The sequence below is a fragment of the Athene cunicularia genome (genome assembly GCF_003259725.1).
Source record: "Athene cunicularia isolate RWA chromosome 18 unlocalized genomic scaffold, athCun1 chr18_part1, whole genome shotgun sequence".
NCBI lineage: Eukaryota > Metazoa > Chordata > Aves > Strigiformes > Strigidae > Athene > Athene cunicularia.
The window spans coordinates 4415879-4438477 of record NW_020799123.1 but is presented as its reverse complement, the minus strand read 5'-3'; the positions used below and the strand labels follow the sequence as shown (position 1 = coordinate 4438477).

Genomic DNA, 22599 nt, shown 5'->3' with positions numbered 1-22599 from the left:
TGAATAGGTTAGCCCACACATACACAGCACTTCACTTGTAATGCATCTGCCACAATGTTTCTGAAGTCTCTTCAGAATAGATTTCTTTGCTATAACTCTTGAGTAGTTTTAGCTACCTGAGCTCTTGGCCAGACCCACAAGGATTCTTAAGAGAAATGTAATCCATGCAAATGTGGATCCATTGCATATATTAAACAGACCTGTTATGGCCTTCCTGAGCACTTACCAAAGTTCAGAACATTCCTATCCCTCCTTCCCTGAAAAGTTTATTGATCAGTCAAATAAATGAGCCCATGTGTTTCATCTAGCCAAATGTATAGTCCAGAAGTACTGCTTTCCCTACAGAACTGCAAACACACGTGCAGGGTACCTGCATTTCTCTACATTAAATTAAAAAAAAATAATTACAAGAGATCAAAACCAGAAACAGTTTTGGAAATGAGGCAGAGTTTCTCTTTCCACTGAAGAAGGTAGGTGATAGCATTTTTTTAGTTCAGCTACTGCATCAGGTTGCTAAGGCAGCTCTCAGAGAGACCTGTAAAGGAATGATCCATCCACACACCATCCCAGCTGGCAGAAGCTTAATTGTCAATGGTATAAGTGTTAACTGTGACCAAGGTGCCCCGTCTAGAAGTGTAAGACATATCTTCATATACTGTATTTTGTTTCTTTTTCTGGAAGTATTTCTTCATCTGCAAAACAAAGCAAACAGCCATTCAGAACAGAGCTTGAAAAAAAAAACAACCAAGGAGTCGATTTATAACTTAGGAGTCCATCTGTTTGAAGTGGAAATGTACTTTTAAAATTCCTCTAATGAGGTTTTAAGGGATTAGGTGGAAATTGTCAATCTATTTATTTAACTTTCGATTGTCAGTCTGATATAATTTCACTAAAAGTTCCTTCAAGAGTTGGACGTTACTCTGGCCCCAACAAAAATAAGGCTTATCCTGAGTTGGTTACTGATAACATGAGATATCAGTTCCACAGGGCCACTCAGCTTTGCCAGAGTGATATTATACTACTGGTTTTTAGCAGTACTGAAGCCGTATGCGAAGGGATGAGATAGAAGCCTGGCCTGTGAATCATACTCAGCTAATTTTGAGTAATCTTTATGGAGCAGAAGGATCTATCAGAGACAAATAATTCCTGGTCACTTCATGCAGAATATGCATGTAAATAATCCCAGTAAAGTAAAAATTTCTCAGTCACCTTTTTTTCTAGGACAGAGCAAAATTGTTCTCCTACAGCTACTTTCAGATATTAGGCTATTTTATGACTTTTGTTGTCCTCATGTCCCCCTTCAAGCATTCTCTTACATCTATTACAAGATTGTTATATACAACAAAAAAAAAAAAAAAAAAAGAAAGGCAGCAAAACAAAACAGTGCTCTGTTCAGGGAAATACATACAACACATGGCTGCGCTGTTGACTGTGAGGTTTGTTATCAAAAACCAAACTATTTACTAAGAGTTACAGAAACATAAGTAGACATGGTCTTTACTGCCAACACTTTACAGCTGGGAGACATTAAACAAGGGCAAAGAGGAGACAATAGAAAGCCGTGATTCCTTAGGTTTATAAAACATTTGCTTGACTCAGTCACTATTTACAAATAATATCAAAGACACTATTCACTCAGCCAGGATCCAGTTTTGCTTTGGTATGGTAACAGTGTACTTACATCAACACGGTACAAGATGCAGCAGGTCAGCACAGAAAACAGTAGTGCTACCATGATGATAAGACCATAGAAGCCCCAGGAGTTATGACTGCAGTGTGTGTCCTCCACTTCTGCATGTAAAATTAATTATTATTATAAATATGAAGAGGTAGAATTCTATTTTTATTATGTAAAAAAATATTTACCGGTCAGCAAGAAATCAGATATCTACAGCATGCTACAGAGCCACATTTGTCATCCCATGAGTGTTCTCACTGGTGTTCCCTGTGCTCTTCTAGAGGCTGGTGACAACTGCAGGTGGCATGTGAAGGGTTGGTGAGAGCACTCTACAAAGGTGAGAACTTCCATACCACTGATCAGAAGCAGGACCACACACTCATAATGGAAACAAAAAGCGGTTTACTGCAGTATTACAGCAACACCGAGGGCTCAGCCATGAGTATATTAAATAACGGCTAGGTTTGCAAGCAGTACAGACAGAAATAGGAGGCTACTGTGATCTGAAATATATACAATGAGCAGAATAGTGCTAGTGGAAAGGGTTACAGTTCTCTAAAACCCTCAATTAATCCATATCTGAATAATGTAGTATCTGGTAAGCACCCCACTTCTTTGATGTGCAGATATAATTTTCCCCAACTCACCAGTTATAACTGGTGGCGCAGAGTGAGACGAGTCTTTTTAGTAGTCTGCAGATAGATCCTTTGTAACTCTTAGGGTCTATGGAAACCTTATTTTAATTACCCAAAGGTCTTATCAAAGCTCAATGCACTGGGTTAAATTACACCAGGAATTTCAAAATCAAGCACTGTATTGCTGGTTTGTCTTCATTTTATTGAATGGCTACGCCATCATCCTGAAGAAAAAGAAAAAACCCTGTCTTTGGAGCATATGCTCACAGTGTGCTCAGTGAATAATGAGGGTGTGCGAGATCATCTGTGCTATTATCTGTGGTACTTTGAGTAAATGCCTGAGGACTTGTTCTGTACTCCCCAGTGTGACCTATTTTTAAACACAAAGACTTGCTATGGGGATCAGTTTATAAAAGACATTTATGTCACATTAAGGTCAAAGAACTGATGCTAAAAATACTGATTCATTTCCCAAAACTGACAGATTATTCACAGACACATTGAAGTGCTTGTTGTCTGATTTTGACCTTTTTATAAAAAACATATGGGATTATAGAAAAATTTCCCTTTTATAATTCCCCTCCAGTTGTACAAGGCAGGTAGAAACATAGTGCCTGTTTCTGTGTCCTCGTATCACAGGGTGCAGAGGGGTCTGACCACACTCTCCAACCTTTCCCAAATACTGGAAGAAGTTCTAGCCATGGATTAGTGCTTTAACCTGTTCTGACTGAAGTTCTGCAAGCTTTTAGTCCACCTTTTGTATTACAACATGCCTACAGTCATAGCGATTAAACAAGCGAAAGGGTAGTACCTTTAATCAGCATCATGGTGCCGCTTCTATTCACAGAGAGGAAAGAGAAATTTTTAATCACCCCAGCACATACATATATATCGCTGTCATTTTTCTGTAGGTTGTGTAGAGTTATCACTATTTTCTTTTCTTGCTTTGAATATTCCAAGCGATTAGCAAAAGCAGGAAAGATCGTTGAATCATTCTGATTTGAAACATATAGCACTCTTTCAGGTTGCATGTGAGTCTTGAGCAAGTAGATCCCTTCATCTTCATGTGAGCTGTTCAATGCACAGGTAATGCTGATAGACTGGCCTTGCTGAGGATTGACATAGAGTGGTGACTGTTCAATAACTCCAGCGCTTTTAGCTAAAAACAAGAGGGATTAATGGCTACCACATACTTAACAGTGTATTTTAACTAGGGAGCAAATACAGAGATCAAAGACAGAAACAACAGACCACTGAAATGTAGATAAAAAAAAAATTTTTAAAGGCTATCTTTATGCGTGACTTGAGAAGAAAAATATATTTCAGTACACTCTGGCATGTTTTCCTGCCCCTGGAACTGAAAGTAGGATGGACCAAACAGGTTTACCTGGTTAAAAAGGGTCTCCACCTACCTAAAAAATATGTATACTGAACTCTTCTAAGGGAATCCAGCTTCATTAGCTTGCCCTTGAGACATGGATCGTTCCTGCTTTCTCAAGTTAAATTAAGCCATAGAAAGATCAGGGGACTATTGGTCTGGATGAAAACGTACAATGTGGGTGCCATCAATGTTGAAAATGGTCTTCAAAAAGCAGTTATTAATGGCTTGCTATCCAGCTGGGAAGACAGAGTTCCTCTGAGGACAGACCCTGTTCTTTCTGACATTATCATTAACGTGGGTAAGAGAATGAAGACAGAATTTATCACATTTGTACAAAAGATCATTCTGGGAAGGTTGCAAGCGTTTTAGAGAAGAGATTTAGAATTAAAAAGAGATATAAGGTAATTTAATAAAATAATTTGGAGAAACAGTACATAAGCAACAAGATGGAATTAATTTGAGAAAGCAGTCAAGAAGCTTGACAAGAGAAGCCTAAGGAAGAGCATGATTAAGTTTCTTAGATACAAATGACTATTACTGACCCAGCAATCAGTTAGGTTTTGCATGCCTTGGGGACAGGAAAGGAAGAAAACCCTGTAATTTTTGGTAAAGATGTTTCAGAATAGATGGTCTCATCAGAAAGAAAATAGAAAGAAAATAGACAGAAAATTCTTTCGCTAATCAGAAGCGACTGCAACAAGGAACATTTGTGCCCATTCATCAACTGTTTGTTAAGAAGAGGAGAAAGCCCAACTTGTAAACCCTGTCTAGCACCAGCTTCCCAATTATTATCAATTTGTCATTTAAGATGAAATAGTAAAACCAAGAAAGATTTGCAAAAATCACTACCAAACTTGCTTTGCTAGTTATGCATAAAGATTTGACTGATTGTTTTGGAAAGAGCTATGGGTCCTCACTGTTTCTGAACTGCTGCGGCAACCTATGACTCATGTGAAAACCTGTAGCTAAGATTAAATTAGTCCTGAATTGATGTTCTGGGGTTTTTTCTTTTAATATATATATAAGGTGGAATTGCAATACCTTTCACCACTACTATGCTTGTCTTCCCATACAGCTTTTTGTGATTGCCTTTGCTTTTAATATACTTAGCGCATAGATAGATATTAGAATCAGATTCCTGTACATTGTGCAGAGTTATCTTGAGATTCCTTCCTTCCTTTGAATATTTGGTACGATTAGCCAAAGCAGGAAGGATATATGAAGCGTTCTGCTTGGAAACTTGTATCACATTGACCGGCTGTATGCTAGTCGTCAAAATTGTTACCACTTCATTTTCTGAACTTTGCATTGAGCAGGTTATGCTGATGGAGTCTCCTTCCCAAACACTGATAATGTCTGTTGACTGTTCATTTTCTCCACCTAAAAATAAGAAATGCAATTTCAATTATAATATCAGAGTTTCTCTTGATTTATTAATATAGAAGTAGTTTTCAAAATCAACTACTCTGTCAACAGAACCACTCTACAAGACTGGCCCTTAGTCTTGCTATCCTGTATATACCATCTCGTCTGTCCTGAATCCTATGATGCCTTTCATGACCATTGACTTGTGCAACTCAATGTCTCCCCAAAACTTAAGAGGCATTGGCAAAAAAGTGATTTCTGTAATTCATGCAAAAAATTTAATCTGCTCTGTAGATTCTCAGTATGACCCTATTAGTTCTCAAAATACAAGCTCTGTTGAATTCTGCCCAATAATTGGAGGTGGTTGAGGATCTAAATCTGGAATCCAAACATTGGGTTTTTTTTCGAAAGGAGGCTTTAGCAACATCTGGAAACTGGATAATATAGCCTCTTAGGAAGAGAACTGCAGAATGTATAACTGCAGTCTATACTAAGAAACAAAAGGTATAAAAATATGAGACCCTTTGAGTTCTCTAATGACCTTAATATCAAAAGAAACAGAACAGTAAGTACTTATGCAATGAATAGCAAGAAACAGAGGGATCAAATGGGAAACACCTGAAAGAAAGTATGTTAAAAGCAAGAGAAGAAAAATTAAGAGTATTGTCTATCTAGGACAAACATAGATAGTATGTATAACTAAACATAGATACTATGTAAGTATAGAAAGAGCAGAATTATTCAGTGTTGACAAGTAAATTAAGGATCCTTACCTACTTAAAACAATTTATTTTAATAAGGGAACAAACACAGAAGGACCAAATCATGGGAATTTAGATACAGTATGTCAGTCCAACCTGACCAGACATGAGGACATTCCTCCTACAACACTTATAGAAGGAATTAAGCAACTCATGAAGTGTCAGCAATTACCTTCCAAAGCCGCAGAGAAATGGGGTAATGGAGAAGACTGGAGAAGTGCAGACTACTCAGCCTTTAAAGTGGGGAAGGAAAGCCTGGGAAATTCATCTCCATCAGCTTCAAATCAGTACTTCTAAGCTGACCCACATTTACATGATCCATGTAAAAAACCCACACAGATGATAAATGATAAAAACCCCACCCAAACCCACACAGCTCATGACAAACAGTTGCAACCTATCAATTTCTTTCTCCAAAAGATCAGGGCAAAAGTTCAAAAGTTAAATTATATTTGCAGAAATCAGCGTTGGCGCCTCAACAACCACTAACTAAGGAATGGCAAAGACTCAAAATATTCTCACCAGTTTTCCTGCATCTTCCTTTCAGACATGCTGATTTAGGGACAATATTTTTTTTCTCAAGTCACCATTCTTTCTAGTTATTGTCAGGGATCATGGTGGGGGAAAGGATTAACTCTTTGGAGACATCTTTTTTCTCAGCCTGTTCTCCTTAGAGATTCACACCATTTTCCTCTTGTACTCTTAATAGCTACAACAATATTCAGCAGTGAGTATTTTCTGTAAGATTCTATTACATCTTCATGTCCCTAGTAAATATCAATATTCCTTTCTATCCAGTAGTGGGCTCCCTCTGTCAACCTTAACAATACAGATACAGTTCATGTTGATTTACTGGGGAAACAACGTCCAGTCTTTCTACAGAGAGTAATTTCTGTGTAGAAAAGTTGTGATCACAGTATTTTTTTGGTTTTTTTTTCTAAAACCTCATTCTGTAATTTCAGAGAATGTTTTTCAAAGTTCCACCTCGTTTTGCTAATGGTGAATTTGCCAGGAACCTGTCAAAAAAAAAAAAAAAAAAGAAAGAAAATACTGAAACTTATGAAATGTAAGAGAGTCTATGTTATACGTACCGTTCTGTCCAGGGAAGCATGGGAGAAGCAGAAGAAAGAGCAATGCAGTTAGGAGATGTATCCACAGCATTTTCAAAGGTCGTTTTAGTTATTCTCTATTATCTGACTGATGAGTTTAAGACCTGAAGAAAGGGTTGCATACATGCCAGAATTTGGCCTGTTTTCTTCCAGCTACATCAGCTGCCTAATAAAAGAAGTTAGCAACATGCTGCTTTTACCTTCGTATCACAACAAATGTGACAGAGAGGGGGAAGAGAGGTTTCTCTTGAGACATGCATCTTGGTTTTGACTTCACACCTAAAACACCCGCAGTTTCCTACTTCTGAACAACCCCCAACCCTGAGGCCACAATTAGAAAGAGTCTCTATGAAGAGCACCTACCTTCACTTTACAGTCAACTGAGAAAAGGTAGGCTTAAAGTCGCTCTTCATAGTGCCAAAGTCAGGCACCTCTCTCCCTGTTGTGGCCTTACTGGAAATGTAGGCACTTGGTACAATCAATTCAGTCTGCCAGTGTTCCCACAGCCTTAGCAGGCTGCCTGCTTGGTGGTTGCAAATGAAGAAGTCTTGACTTTGTAAGGAGCGAGTAGAGGAGAGATGCTCCATTACTTCAGGTAAAACTTAAATTACCATACAAACCCTGCTCACAAAACTAAGGTTTGCTCTTCATCTTGGCAAAGACAATGTGCATAATTTCCAGGCAACAGCATGATACGTACCTCTCATGTGCCTCCTGGCTTCACATTTAATAACACATTCTGTAGTGTCTGCAGTACACGAGAGATGCTACCAGCAAAAGGCAATCTCAGCTACAGCTCACACATAGCTCCTGCTCCCTCCCTGACATGATGAAAAGCATTTCTTGCAGGCACTGTTCTCTGTGTGAATACATAGGGAAATAGGGTGTTCCCAGAGAGTTTCTTGAATGCTTGAAAGCTTAGAAATTTCATCAATTATCATAAAGTAAACAAAGTTCAGGAAGGCTGTGAAAGGAGCTTTCAATTAGCGCTACAAAGACTCACTACTGGATACAAAAGCAGATGCCAGGAGACATCTCTTATTCCCTGTCTTTGCTTTTGCAATATTTAAGAAGTGAATCATGACAATACTACTGGATTTCCATGTTTGGAAATCATGCGATGGCGATGCTTTGTAAAGGATATTAACATACCAAATAACAATATGATCAACACAGGCTACCAATGAACAGCCAGTTTTTAAGATATTTTATTGTGAAGCGTATAATAACACAAAGAAAAAAAAAAAAAAAACAAACATTAAAACGACATTTTGGCATCATCCACAAAATTATGGCCACAATGCATTTGCTTGGAACAAACACTGTAGATCTTTAAAGCTATTTATAACAGTTTTCCGTGAGATCTGCAATGACTGGTGTACCGGCACCACACAGCTCAGGAGGGGCAAAGTAAAACATTTGGTAGTGATGCCTCTGAATATCAGAATCTGCATCAGTAGAAAGAAGGGATGTAGAGGAAAGTGTGCTTAAGTGAGCCACAAATATTGGTCTGTGATTTGCATCTCGTGAATAATTTAGCCCAGCAACTTTCACTGAGTAGAGGTGTCTATTTAATGTTTCTTCTCAAAACATGTCCAGCACTCTGGCACCAGCTGGTGTTCAAGAGTAGAAATTGAATCTAAACATCATTAAGCCTGAATCCCTCAAGTTAATACAATGCGAGTTCTCAAATATCACTTTGTCCCTTTTCCAAAGTACACTAAACCTGAGTTTATACTGAAGCCACCCAGTGTCAGCCATTGATTTGAACACCATACACACACACACACACACAGATTTTTCCACACACATACATAGACACATCTAGTTTCTCCTTAAAAGGCCATAGAAAAGAACTGCCATGGCCTTCAATTTTAAGACACTATTTTTCTGTGTATAGGGAAATAACGTGCACATCACTGGAAATGTCCAGAAACACAGTACACAACTTGATTGCATAAGATGGAGCACTTGGCACTTCCTCAAAGGCACCCACAGTAAAGACTTGCAGTGGAGGGAAACAGAACCAAAAGCAACACCCGTGACAGCTGCAGCGGGGTCAAAAAGTGAAAGGCCCATACCCGATTTGAGTGCTCCTTTCCCAGGCTATAGCAGCAGATATATTATTTCCTTTTAAAAAAGATGGCTTTTATCTCAAACAATCTTCTTTCTCACTCCTTTTAGACACAGCTCTACTCTGGTGAAAGCTTACAGCAGTCCTGTTCTGGGGGAAAAACCACCAAAACCAACGAACAGAAACTGCCTCTGTGCTGAGGTGCTGTATAAAGAGGAAAAAATCTTTTTCCTTCTGTCTCTAAATTCTTGCACAGCCTGGACTCTTCACAGATAATCTTAGTTTTTGCTTATTGAATAAGCATAATATTCATGATGATAGAGTTCACAGTTGGATTTGTCAAAATAACATACTCAGTAAATACTTAAAAGCATTTGAATAACTGGGGTTTGCCATCTTTTCATGAGGTTTTCTCTGTATTTCCACATGAAAACTGAAAAAGTAAAATCCAACAAATGAACTGAGAGTTGAGATAAAAGGGTATCTTAGGTCAGCATGAGTGCAAAGCCCCCACTGGGGAAGGAAAAAAACGCAACCCGTAACAGCACTAGTCTCCTGTGCCAAACAAGCCAAATTTAAGCACAGAGGCATTTCTCTATTCCTAAAATGAATTAATAACTTTTTTTTTTATGTCTTTCACTATGAACTTTTCCTTTAGGTTTAATTGTAGCAAATTTCAAGATTCACATGATATTCTACATCCTTTGAGATTTTCTGCTAGAAGTTTCAGCTACGGGTTTATGGGTGATTAAACCATGTAAAAATGACTCAAGTACTCATACTGTTTCATGGATCTGCTTTTCCAGCTGTGCTGCTGCTGATTTTTGCTCAAAAGCCTGATACTAGATTAGGTCTAATGCAAACATTTGAGGATTTATTCAAATCAAGCGTGAATGATAAATCATTCGAAGATGACCTACTGCCTGTGAACAACTAAATGGGGATCCCTGCAGTGCAGAATTCATTACACACCGTCTGCATACAGGAGACCCAAACTTGTCTTTGGATGCGGAAATACTGTAGTCTTCTGATAAGGCAGCAGAACAGGAACATCAATATGCTTTCCTATCCACTGGAATTTCTGTTGAAAGTGTCCCACACTAAAATTGCCAGTATTATGTCCTAATTTATCAGGGAGATTGACATCATAGTTCCTGGGAGGGAGCTGTGGCCTCCACGCCCCAATGCCATTCCTGAGGGAGCTGGGTATAGCCCTCCTGTCCACCCTTGCACAGGAGGAAGCGTGCCGACGCAGAAGTCCCAGACATAACTTATACGACCAATGTGATCAAGTTAATGCCACTTTATTAAAGTATACACAGCAATTTATAGACCACCATAAAGCACACACGCAGGTACTTGATTGCTAATAGGCTGAAGCTACTTGTCCACACGCCCTTTTGCCCTCTATGATGGGTCCTTGTGCGGTGTCCACATGCCGCTTTCCTACTAGGAAAATATCTTGTTTTCCACAGTCCAGCTTCCTTATATTTTTGCTACGCACACAGTTTCTCAGCCCCTTGGCCTTGCAGGTGTTCTTTACAACAGCCACAGACTGTTGTTATAGTGAGGCCAACTCAGTCTGGATCGCTCATAATATGTCTGCTGTTTTCCAGCCATTCCACAGAAGCGCACAGAGGAGATGTCCTCAACACGCAGGCGGTTGCACAATCAAATATTTGTTCAAAAGGCCAAACCCCCTAATTCAACTAATCAGTCATTGGTACAAAATGCTTTTTTTTTTTTTAGGTCTAGAGTCCACCTGGGAATTAAAAAAATAAAGACCTATGGGCATGCTATCGCATTATGAAATGGAAGATGTCAGGATTTGGCACATCTTTCCTGAGCAAGAACACAGCTCTCTGAAGAATTTCAGATGAACTGATAGTTTCAATCATGAAAACCGTTGAGAGAATTCAGCTGATGTAAAGCTGTGCTGCTGAGTGAGACACACATCTTGCGATGGCTGCTGTCCTCAGTGAAGCACCAGGAGCGGATGGGAGATCCAGGGAGCTTCTCGTGTTGCTCACAAGGCCTGGAGCTGGACAACTGTGGCAATCACAGTCCTTAGTGAACGCACAGATTTGGTGAAGGTACATTTGTGAAAACTACCATGAGGTCTCGTATAAAATGAGCTCTGTTTCCTCAGCTGAATACTCTATGTCATTACCGAGGAGTACGCTGCTGGCACAGGCCTGGTTTTCTCATATGTAGATGTTCTTCAAACAGATGCAAGTTTTTACATGTCAGAAGCTCATTTGTTTTCTCTAATAGCTGCAGAATTGAAAGAAAAACATCTGTGAGGTCAAAGGCACAAGTTGATTTCAGTGAGAATTATAATCCAATTGCCTGTATTTAGGGTTGGAAGTCTGGAGTGCAATGTCCTCGGGGCAGCTACCCTGTCCCATCTGCTACTGGACCACCTCTTGCTCTGAAAGGTGAAAGGATTGCAGCTTCATTGCCCAGCAAGTTCATGGTGTCTCTGATGAAACCCTGCCCCGGCTGCTGTGGCCGTCTCAGCCTTTGCCTTAAAGCTGCTCTAGGACAGGCTTGAAGCATCACTGAGCATTGCAGCACAGGGCAGGACCTCAGAGGACCCACAAGGAGTAACTTTTTTACCTATCACACCAATATACCTATCAATATGACTTAATGTAACGATTGTAGTGAGGCTAGCATTGCCTTACCTTTACCAGGTTTTGTAAGAACTTGTGCAACTTACATTTTTCACAGATAGCCTTTTGTTTTATCTAACTGCAGATGTTCAAACATCTCAGCTTGTTCCCATTGGCTTCCTTTAGATTTACTAGACAGAAATAGGCACCTTCACAAGGTAATTAATCTGTTTCATCTTAAAATCATTTTAAGGTGAGATGAATCATTTTCTTAAGACAGCTATTTCTCCCCAGTTGAAAGGGAGCACAGTATGCAAATCTTATGCTTTAACTAACTTCTAACCACAAATTAACCTTAAAAAAAACCAACCACATTTTGTTTCTAAACAGTAACTGAGAGGAGATGTCTCAGCTTCTGGCACTACACAAGGTTCCATAAACCCTGGAGCCAAGTTGGCTACAGGATATAGTGGGAAGCTGTATGTCAGGGTCAAAGGGAGTCTGTAGAGCGTGTAAATGATCAACACATGCATACTGGAACCACTGCAAAGTCATGTAGGGGCTAAAATCTATTGACTCATGCTTATGCAGGGAAGAGATGGGCATCCACTGAACATGGTCCTAGTAAACACATTGAGTCCTTCACTGAACACCCTACGGCCATTGTAGTAATGTCATTTCATCATTTACCATAAATTAAACCCCTGAAAGTCCTATCTGACCATTAAAAATCTGATGGAGCACTATGACACATCCTAGGAGAACAATAGCAAAAAGTACCAGCACTAGCAAGGATTTACTTAGAAGAATTAAAACTAACTTGCAGTTGGTTTTTTTTCCCAATTAATATTTATCTGAAACTCCTGAGCAACTCACTGGTATCCATTTCAAACAAATCCACAGGCCTTGTGTTTTCTTCACAAATCCCCACCACATATGTCAGGTGTGATACTTTGCTATATGACAGCACAGCTGCATCCCAAGTTCTATACTCTGTTATAGCACAAATATTTCTGACCTAAGAGGTGGTTTAATATTATCTCACTTTAAGAATACTGCAGTATCTGTGTTGTGATGGAGGAGGAAAGAGCAGAGGGCAATACAGAGGAAGGAAGATCCTTCCAGAAGATTTTATTCACAAGACTCCCCATTTACTCCATAGAGCCTATTCCAGCTCTTTCCATGCCTATTAGTTTGCAAAACAAACTCCCCCCTTGGATGTATCTAGGAAAATATTCCTTCTTAAATTGAAATTGGCTCTTCAGTGGGCAGAGCTGTGAGTGGGAACCATTCACCTAAAAGACCTGTCAGCCCACATCTGGATGTCCAGCAGTCTCCTGGGCTGGCACATGTCTGCAGGGGAAGCTGCACAGCAATGTCGCAGTCTGAGACTATGCCGAGGAACTGGATCCCACTGAGCGAAGGCTGAGCAGGGCAATCGCTTGGCTCTATTACTGTAGCAGTGAGGAAATGTATTCTGTACTTATTTTTCATAGCAAAAAACAGCTGACTGGGGACTATGGCACCAAATGCAGAGCTGGAGTTCATACCAGCTGTTAGCCTAGCCTCCCCTTCACAATGAATATCATTTAGCAACTTCATAAACAATGTTATGGAAATGAGATCCAGAAGGAAAACCCTGTATGCTTTTTCCATTACCAGTGCTGCTTGCAAGGCTCATACAATGTAGAGCATCTCAATGATTTCTCATCTGTCGAACATGATATGCTGCTACTGCTGCACAAACCCCAAGAAACAGTACCAAGACGATGATGCCGGCTCTGCTCTCTTTACTGATTGAAAATTGAGCATTACCTGGAGAATAGAAAAAAGTAAAGAGAGTCCAAGTGAATTGGTGTGCCAAGAAATGAGCGTGCCTCGTAAGCAGCACCTAGGAAGAATTGGCCTGGTGCTTCTGCAGTGTACCCCACAAAAGCTGATAATGAGAGAATGAAGTGGTGAATGAGAGAACAAATAGCCTCTGCCTTAGGATACCTTAATGAAGATACCTGTAATAAAAGAAGGTCTCTATTAACATTCGAAGCTAATTCTTGACTCCCCGCCACAACAGATACCTTTGAACATCTCTCTCATCTGAAATAACCAAAAACAAGAGGCACGAGACCCATCCTTAATGATAGGTTCAAAGGCCACTAAGGAAATCCATTTTGACCATTCTTTAAAGACCTCAGTGCACTGGAAATTAAACATATTTATATCTAGAAAGGTTATTTTAATACTGGTCTAGTTTTGGAAGATAAATAATAGAATCATCCAGAATGCACTCCAAAATTACAAAGAAAAACAAACAAAAAACCCCAAACCCAAACAACCAACACAGCCAAAAGTGAAGATCCATATCCCTACCAAGGAGTCTCCCCAGAAGAGGGTAAGTAGTGTTTACTTGTCCCAAGCAAAGATGCCCTGTTTGTCCGTAACTTAAAGGAAGACGTCAGGGATTTCTACAGTGGAAGAAATTTGGATACAAAAAATACTTTTATATATATGTCCTCTTAGTCTAAAGGTGAAGTCTCATTTACCTCTTACTGGTAAGTGGAATTCTTGGAAACTTGTTGCATGCCCATCACGTACCACATTCCCTCAGCATCCCTGTATCTATAGCTCTACAGCTACAGTTACAGAAACCTATACCTATGGATCTATATGTCCAGGACTGGGCACCCACACAGGCTAGGGGAAAGTCTGAAAGTCTACCCACAGCCCGCTCACATAAAACTCTGTTCACCTCAAGCTGTAAGGGCAAAACTCTCTCAAAGCAAACACACACGTGAAGAGATTGACCTCACCAGTGATGTCAGTTGTTGATTTTTCATCTGACATTCTAGTGTAGCACTTCAAAGGGGAGTTGGGCACTGAGAGGTTTATCTCTGCTTCACAGCAAATTTTATTCTCCTCTATAATGATGTCACTCCTCCTATTTTCTGAGGAAGCTGAAAGATAAAAGATTTTTAAATTATAAATATGGATCATTTATAAGATCTTCAATCAAGGGTTAAAAAGGTTAAATAGGTTAATAGGTTAAAAAAGAAGATCCTTCATGTACCACAAAAAATTGAAGATTGATACATTCACATTTAATCCACCAACTGTTCAAATCAACCAGTCATTTAGATTTTCTTCTCACTAAAGCTGATGAACTGTTCTGTGAACCAGTAATGGAAATCTTGAAATCTGAAGGCAAAAAAGTTTTCACATGTAATCAAGAACACCAAAAAATTTGTAAAAAACTTATCATTATCATTTTGCAATTAAAATCTATTTAAATAATAATCATGACAAAATTTTGCAACTCCTGTTTGCCCGCAGGAGCCAAAGAAGAGGAACAAGCAAGACCAGCAGCTGTACTCATCTCGGAGACCCCAGAGTGCATCTCCCACCTAGCCTGTATGCCACTGTGCCATTATAAAACTTATTTGTAGGAAATGTAAAGGCCATTATCTTGAAAACTCCTACCTACCTACGTATCCCACACACAGCACATCTACCTGATGCCATCTCAAGGAATATAGGCTGCTATTTCTATAGCAATTTCCAGTTTTCAATATGGATGTTTTGGTGTCACCCAAGCTTTACACAGTAGTAACAGCATGTAGATATTTTGCAGTGGTAAGCATGAATCCAGGAGAGAAGAGTTTACAGTGGTCAGAAATTAAATGTGTGAGCAACTGTTAAGCTGAACCAAAGCATAGATAAGTTGAGAATTTTTTCTTGTTTTATTCTGTCAGCAATAAGATTAGAAAGGATGTGCTGAGTCTAACAAGAGAGGTGATGAATGCTGCTTTCAGAGAATCACCTACAGCCAGGAAGACAAAACTGAATATATATTCAATCAGATTGTTAACTGGTGAAATGTCACTGACTTGGATGGAGTTCAACTAAATTACACCTGTGCAACCTGATCCACCATGAAATTTTGCCCTCTTGAGCCACTTGCTACATGTACTGACTGGCATTTTTAATCTCTGGTTTTGGCAGTTTTCTGAGAAAATTGGAAGGATATCTCCTGGTTCTTCATTGATTTTTACAGGAGAGCAACACAGAATGGCTCTTCAGGCTAGACCTGGATTTCAGTGTGTACTGACTGAGGTAGATGAGATTTATAAATTGCAAACTGGCACAGATTTTGACCAGAATTTCTCTTGCCAAAAAAAGAAAAAAGTATCATCTTTATAAATCAGGTAACATGTATTTATCTGAATATCTATTAGTGTAGTTTTAAGCAGTGTTTGACCTGAAATAATTTTATTTCTGTGAATGACTTAATGACATTTTTCACAAAAGAAACTCCTTTTTCACTCATGAACCTCACTCACCATCTGCCCAAATATATAACAGTTCAGTTTCATAACCAGAAATATGTTTTCCATATGCTGATAGCCAGCCTCCCAGTGGAGCATACCTCCAGAATTCAGGATGCCACACGAGTCTCCAATTCCCACGGCTTTTTCCCAGACAATGGCATAAACTCCTTCAGCAGGAGTATTTTCTTGCTCAAAACACATAATGATGTGTGTTGCAGTGGTCACCAACTGAATTATTTCATTTGAAAACTTCTCATTTTCTGTTTCACCAATTTTTATAAAGTCTTCATAATTAGATAATTTGCATATCTTGCTCTCACAGTCTTTACAGTGGTAGACTGTCACAGATGTTTTGCCAAAGGAAGAGCCTTGTGTTTGCTCAGCAAGGTCACCACTGGGCATGGCAACATCTAAACAAGAAAACAAAGAAAAATTATTTTCTACTAGTTTTCTCCCCAAACTTCTGGTGTTAGAGAATGGGATGAGTTTTGATGGAAAAACCCAGTCATGGCTTAGAAGACACTGTCTGCCAATGGGCAATTTTTATTTGGTTCTGGGCCCAGTCCCCAAATTAATTTGAGAGGTAGAAATATGACATAATACCCACTGCTGCCACTGGAGTTTTAACTAGGAAGTTGGCATCTTAGGAAGTGAGTTGAAAGACATTTCTCTTGTTGAGCTAAGAGGTTCTCTGCCCAGACAGGCTCAGATGAATCATCTTTTCTTTCCTTCCCAAACTCCTTGGCACAATCCTATCAGGTATATCTCCAGCAGCCGTCTAGATCCCAGGACAAATGAAGTTCACAGCTGCACACCAGACTACATACAGCTGGATGCACTGTCCCAGGTCACTGCCACTGATTCACTTCGATACTCCTGCAGGTAACAGTTTTACAGCCAAGCCAAAATGCACCAGCAGCCTGGCTGAGCTGGAACACACCGGGGCTGGGTGCTGAGAGCTGACAAAGTTGTTTTACTCATTCAGACTGCCCTGGTAAAGAACCAGAGAGGACTCACCTCATCAGACTGATACAAAAAGTTATCCTTCCCGAGTTAGGTGATGGCAACAGGTCAAATGAATCAACCTTCACCTTCTTGATTTCTTTTCTCACCTTAGTGGTTTTACGTTCTTAGTTTTAACTGGACATGACTGAGCTTTCTAATAACAGTTTAAAAGTTTTTAGCTACCACCATGCAGTGAAAAGCAATGAGATTGAACAAGGAGACTCACTCGGATGGGGGGCTGCAGTGGTCAGAAGCAGGAAGCATAACCATGTGAAGCAGGGAGAATCCATCACTCTGCCCCGGGTGCTCAGCTCCAGCAGCATTGGATGCTCCCCTAGATCCTCCACGATCCCAGGGCAGGATCACCAGGATCCTTTCTCAGTCATTTCCCTGTTTGGACATTAAATATAGTGTTTAGCATCTTTTATCTTTCTTCTTATCTTTCTCAAGTCAAAAAGAAAACAACTTCCAGGCCAAGTGCGTAAAGCTTCTTCTAGCCAAGATAGCAGGAATACAGGCAAAGAAACACTCATGCTGCTCAGCTGCTACTGCACTCTGAGACGGCTTTTGCAAATGCCAGACTTACACCCCTTTCCATCCCTGGGCCAGTCATGCCAATAGATTTGCTATGAGAAAAGTCCTTGTGAAGGGAAAGGCAAATCCCTCCTAAGCCAGCTGAGCAAGAGGCTTCATGTCCAGGTCCTCCAGGCAGTAACCCTGCACCCATTACTCAGTACACACAACAAATAACGGCTTGACTTGCTGTCGCTTCCAAAACACACAAAAAATTACACAAGAGAGATGTTTTGTGCTGAATGAGTGTTTTGCTTGACCTAAGATGAAATCGTTATTGTCAAACTGAATTTTATTTCTGATTTAGAAGACCTGACAGGAAGTATCTGTTCAAGTTAAATGAACAAACAAAAAAAACCTTAGGGTTTTTTCAAAAAAAATGTATTGAATTTAATCAGAAATTCATCCTCATTAATTTCAATGAAACTATCGTGAATTTGTGAATTGTGTTTTAATAAAACACAAGTTTCACTTTCCAAAGGAAAAAAAAAATCTGGAAAATTCACCTAACTTTCCTCACTAGCCTAGCTCTGGAAATCACAAACTGCTTTGCCTCTAGGAGCTTTCCGTTAGAGGCTTCCATTAAAACAACCTTTTTGGTATGTCACTTACCCGAGAACAACCTTGAGGAAGTTTCCAAATGGATTATGCATTAATTCCTAATTATGCATTAATTATCCACCAAAAGTTAATAGCTGCTTATCTCTCATGATCTGTGCTAGTCTAGAGCTGCTGAGAGTGCCACCTCGAGTCCCAGAAACAGACGAGACAGGAGGAACACACCCCGCAGCACGAGCCCTTCCCAGCTGCACAGACACTGGAGGCAGTCTTTAAGACTGCAAAATTTCCTGTGGAATAAAATCTGGGGTCCCTCCACAGTGCCCGAGGCTCTCGACACCCCCACACAGGGCCCAAGCCCAGGAGATACTGGACTGAGCTGAGGTCCTTGGGACTGCTCCACAGACACCCACAAAGGTGTGATCCATCCACTTCCACTTCACACCACACGAGGGACGTATTCTTCCATTTTATGCACAGTGCTCCTCCCCTAGACAACCTTGCAAGAATTTCTTCTTGCCCCACCAAGTATTAACAGCATTGAGAGTATCAAACGAGCTCAGCATCTTTTCTCATCCTCCTTCCATAGATCTAAAAATAGTTCCTATGTTTATGAGTTTTGGTGGAGTTTTTTTTCCAAAAGCAGATCAGTCAGTACCAGGTCACACATTACTCAATTTACCTTTTTTCCTGCTTTGCAAAGCACCAGTTAACAATGCCTGTCCCACCCCCCGTGGATGAGTGCCAAGGGACTGTCATCAACCTTAGAATCACTGAATCATAGAATCATTTAAGTTGGAAAAGACCATTAAGGTCAAGTCCAACCATTAATGTAACACTGCTGAGTCCAACACTAAACCGTGTCCCCAAGAACCTCATCTACACATCTTTTAAATACCTCCAGATCATTATACGTCTGTCCTCCTCCTCAGAGCATGTTCGCCAGCCTGATGCAGTTCTCACAGACCAGCTGCCACACATCTGGGAGAATTATTTGCCCAGATGTTAAGGCCAATAATTTTTTTCCTCATTAGTTTTTCAGTAGTCTGTATCTTCTGTCATCATTCATTGCCTTCTCTTCTCTTCTGTGGTCTCCTTGTCCCTCCTCTCATTCTGCTCAAAGGGCATCTCCCTTCCTCTTCTCTCCGGTGACATTCCTTCCTACTCACCCTCCTCCCTTCATTTTCAAAAGTTAGAACACTGTCCACCAACTGTCTGCTTCTTCCCACTGGTGTGTCTTACAATCCTCTTTTTTTGGCAGGTTTCTGAGAGTCTTCAGCTGTCTTGGCCACCTCCTGCCATCAGTTTTAAACTTACTTTAATAATAAAACACTGCAATCTAAAACAAAACACACTTTGGATAGAAAATATTTTTCATCAAGTTTTTTGCTTGCTTGCCTTTCTTTTCAAGACAATACAAACCTTCATTTTTCAGAGCTACTGAAGCAATGCCAGACCCTAAAAGGGGATCAGCTGCAAGCAGCAGATGAGAAAATTACTAACCACAAGGATCTGGAGGTCCTTCACCAAACTCCAATCACCGATAGCCAGTTGATGAGCTTTTCCTCAAGTCAGACTTGATCCCACAAACAAGCCACCCTGGGATCGCTGGCAGGAGGAAGTGTATTTAACCAGAAATCAAAAGTTGTAGAGCCCTAACAAGGTCTTTTGGGTTTGGTTTTGAAAGGATCTATTTGAGTAAAAATCACTACCTGAAACTATCCCGTTTTTCCATTTGAGTAAAAATCACTACCTAAAACTATCCCGTTTTTCCTTCTCCCATAACTTCATAGCAAACACAACACAGTAAACAACTCCTGTGTTTATGAAGACAAGAAAGTCAGTCATAAATCCAATAGGATCATTTCCACCAGATCCTCTCTCAAAGTTAAAAGCTTACAACCTGGAATATTCTGGTTAGACACTTACATTTTGCTACTTCAGCACAAATTAAACCAGCTCACTGCCTTTGCAGTGTGCATCCTCAGACGTACCACCTCTGCCTCCAGCACCGCCCAGCTGAGGCTGCCGCTTCAGTGGGGACCCCCATGGTGACAAGCACAGAGCTGCAGCAGGGGGTCACCCAAGGTCCCGGCCACGGGGGACAGCAGAGCAGGGCAGCTCTCCTGGAGAGTTTAGATGTGCTTCTCTCTCCAGCTGACCATGAAGTGCGGTCATGGACCCACATCCGCTGCTGTTCTCCAACTGTAAACACGGCATTTCCCTGCCCCTTCTCTCTCTTCCAGCCACACACCTTGTGGGTCTATAGCTTTATGAGCATTTTAGTATATGGCTTATATGGTCAGGCAGAACCACCTCGGTGAAATAATGCAATGCATCGTCAGAAAAGATTTATCTGATACCTGAAGTATCACATGGAGAAGATTCAAATTTCAAACAGCTTGAAGAAAGTTATACTATCAAAGGAAGTAAGGAAGCAATACAATAAAACCCAAAGAACTTTAGAAGATCCTACAGATTTTCCACTCTAAGTTCTTTTCTAGAATAGGAGTACAATTATATAAGAGCTAATTTTTGTATTATTTTTACCATGTTTCCCTTGTTAATCTATTGAATACTGCTCTCAACAAGCTTTTTGGGAAAAAAAAAAAAAAAAAAAGGCAAACCAAAGCCACAGGAAGAGACAAAACCAGTATTCCCAGAGTGAGGCTGAGTGCAGTTTGTTTCCACAGTTCCAACAAGCCCGTGCAAAAAGCAGTCGGCTTTCTGTGCTTGAGCTGAGAAACCTCTGCAAAGATACTGAAAGTACACAGCTTCCCAGCAACTGCTCTTAACATTTTTTCCACAGTAACCATTAGAAAACACTGCTAACATTTTTATTTTCTGCTTGCAGCACATTAACACGAGTGCAAAGAACAGTTTCCCTGGTTTAATCTAATTTACTTTAAAACCAATATCCTTACTGACTGACGCTTTCTGTTTTGGTTCTCTGTTTTGCTCGGAACCCAGAGCCACCAGGGTCCTCACAGATCCCTTTTGGGAGCAGAGCATTAGACACAGGGCAAACAATGCACTATCAGCTCCAGTTTGGGTGACAGCTGCTTACTGGAAAGCAGGAGAGTTGTGAAGATTTCTACTGCAAGGCTCCTGGCAAATTATCCTTTATTTGCAAATAGGAGAAAATGGTAATTTTAGAAAAGGAAATATTAGCAAAAAATTCTAAGGAGCTATAAGCAAAAAAATAAGGGTTAATTAAACATAGGAAAAATTAATCGGGAATTACACAAAGATGCAAATGCTCTAATAGATTTGTTCTATTCTGTGGTCACTCACACTTATATAAAAGTGCACCACTTCTTGAAGCTGTTGGGTTTCTGTATTCACACAAGCAATGCAAAAGCAGTGCAGAACTGCATGAAAGTCTGCGGTCAGTGCTGTAAAAAGCAGTGTTATTTATTTAGCAAGATCATGCCCACAAGTAATTCACATTCTTCCTTATGGAGAAAATGTTTAACAGGCTAATAATTTCCCTTCTGCCGCAGTGCCTGCTTCTAAATGCCTACTTGAAAAGAGGAAACGGCAAGAATTTCTAAGACAAAAGACTGGCTGTAAGGCAGGACCCCTGACAGAATATGACAGCGCGAGTACCTCAAAAGTTGTTTGTGTCCAAGGAAGCCCTTTGCCACTTCGCTTCCCTTCTCCATGTGTCTGAGCAGCCCTTCCAGCTCCCAGTTCACTCAGCTCCTCTTCCAGAGCCCTGCAGAGGAGACAGAAGCCACCTAGATCCCAGAGAAAAAGGCACACCACTGGCTCTCCCTTCTTTAAAGACAGCTGGATTTTCACTTTCACTTCCTAAGAACACAGCACAGGGTTGTCATTGAACAAGGTAAGTCCACTCTACTGCACAGGACTCCAAGCTAGAAAGTATGGGCGGGGGAAAAACAAAACAAAACAAAACAAATCAATCACACAGCCCAGAAAATCTCTGAGGAACCTGTTTATGGGTACCTGGGTAGTAAATCTGTTTCTCCATGTAGTGCAGCAGTGATGTGAACAGACTGGATTTGAGATCTGTGCCTGGGTCTGACACTAACATGCCATGCAAGGGGTCCCAGCACAGGGGTCAGTGTTAAAAGCTGACCCTGCCAACACATGCATGCTTCTACAGCCCTTCTGCTGTTTGACTATGCCTGTTACATAACCTGGCATGAGCTGCCTGGACCAGAGGGAGGGTAGAGAGTCTCCACAGCCCTCAGTAAATCAAAGAAAGCCCTCTAATTCCCAGACTTTGCCTCTCAGGTAAAATAATGCTCATTAGCCTTAACAAAGCACTTTGAGATACTACAGGTATTCTTTTTTCAGTGAGCCACTTTTACATTTGCTCTTTAATAGAGAAAATGTTATTTATTAGCTCTGAATGAAGGAACTGTTTTGCAGCAGTTCACACATTCTGGTCTGCAGTGCTTCAGCTTGTTTTCTCTGCAGATAAGGGCTAGTGGGAGGCTTCTTTAAATGGCACCTTCCTTATTTCCCTTATCTTGTACCCTTCCTTCAGTTAGGGC

At 40.4% G+C, this 22599-nt stretch overlaps 1 protein-coding gene and 1 long non-coding RNA gene across 2 annotated transcripts; both read right to left on the bottom strand.

Moving 5' to 3' along the window:
- Nucleotides 1-503: 503 nt before the first annotated feature.
- On the bottom strand, nt 504-7636 carry CD7 (CD7 molecule). Its single transcript, XM_026861269.1, has 5 exons — nt 7630-7636; nt 4736-5074; nt 3125-3472; nt 1682-1791; nt 504-692 (listed from the first exon to the last, which is right to left on the bottom strand). Exons 1-5 carry the CDS (start codon nt 7634-7636, stop codon nt 582-584), a joined length of 915 nt encoding a protein of 304 aa, XP_026717070.1. The 3' UTR covers nt 504-581.
- A 573-nt stretch (nt 7637-8209) lies between these two features.
- Nucleotides 8210-22314, bottom strand: LOC113486996. The gene is made up of 6 exons (XR_003399690.1): nt 21686-22314; nt 17172-17335; nt 16039-16350; nt 14426-14569; nt 13278-13433; nt 8210-11277 (listed from the first exon to the last, which is right to left on the bottom strand). It is a non-coding gene; the product is annotated as an uncharacterized LOC113486996 (long non-coding RNA).
- Nucleotides 22315-22599: the final 285 nt, after the last annotated feature.

Coding starts and splice junctions, on each gene's coding strand:
- CD7 (XM_026861269.1), bottom strand. Junction 3,473..4,735: donor AAGCATAGTAGTGGTGAAAG/GTATTGCAATTC, acceptor TCTTGTTTTTAG/CTAAAAGCGCTGGAGTTATT. Junction 1,792..3,124: donor CACCATGATGCTGATTAAAG/GTACTACCCTTT, acceptor TTTTACATGCAG/AAGTGGAGGACACACACTGC.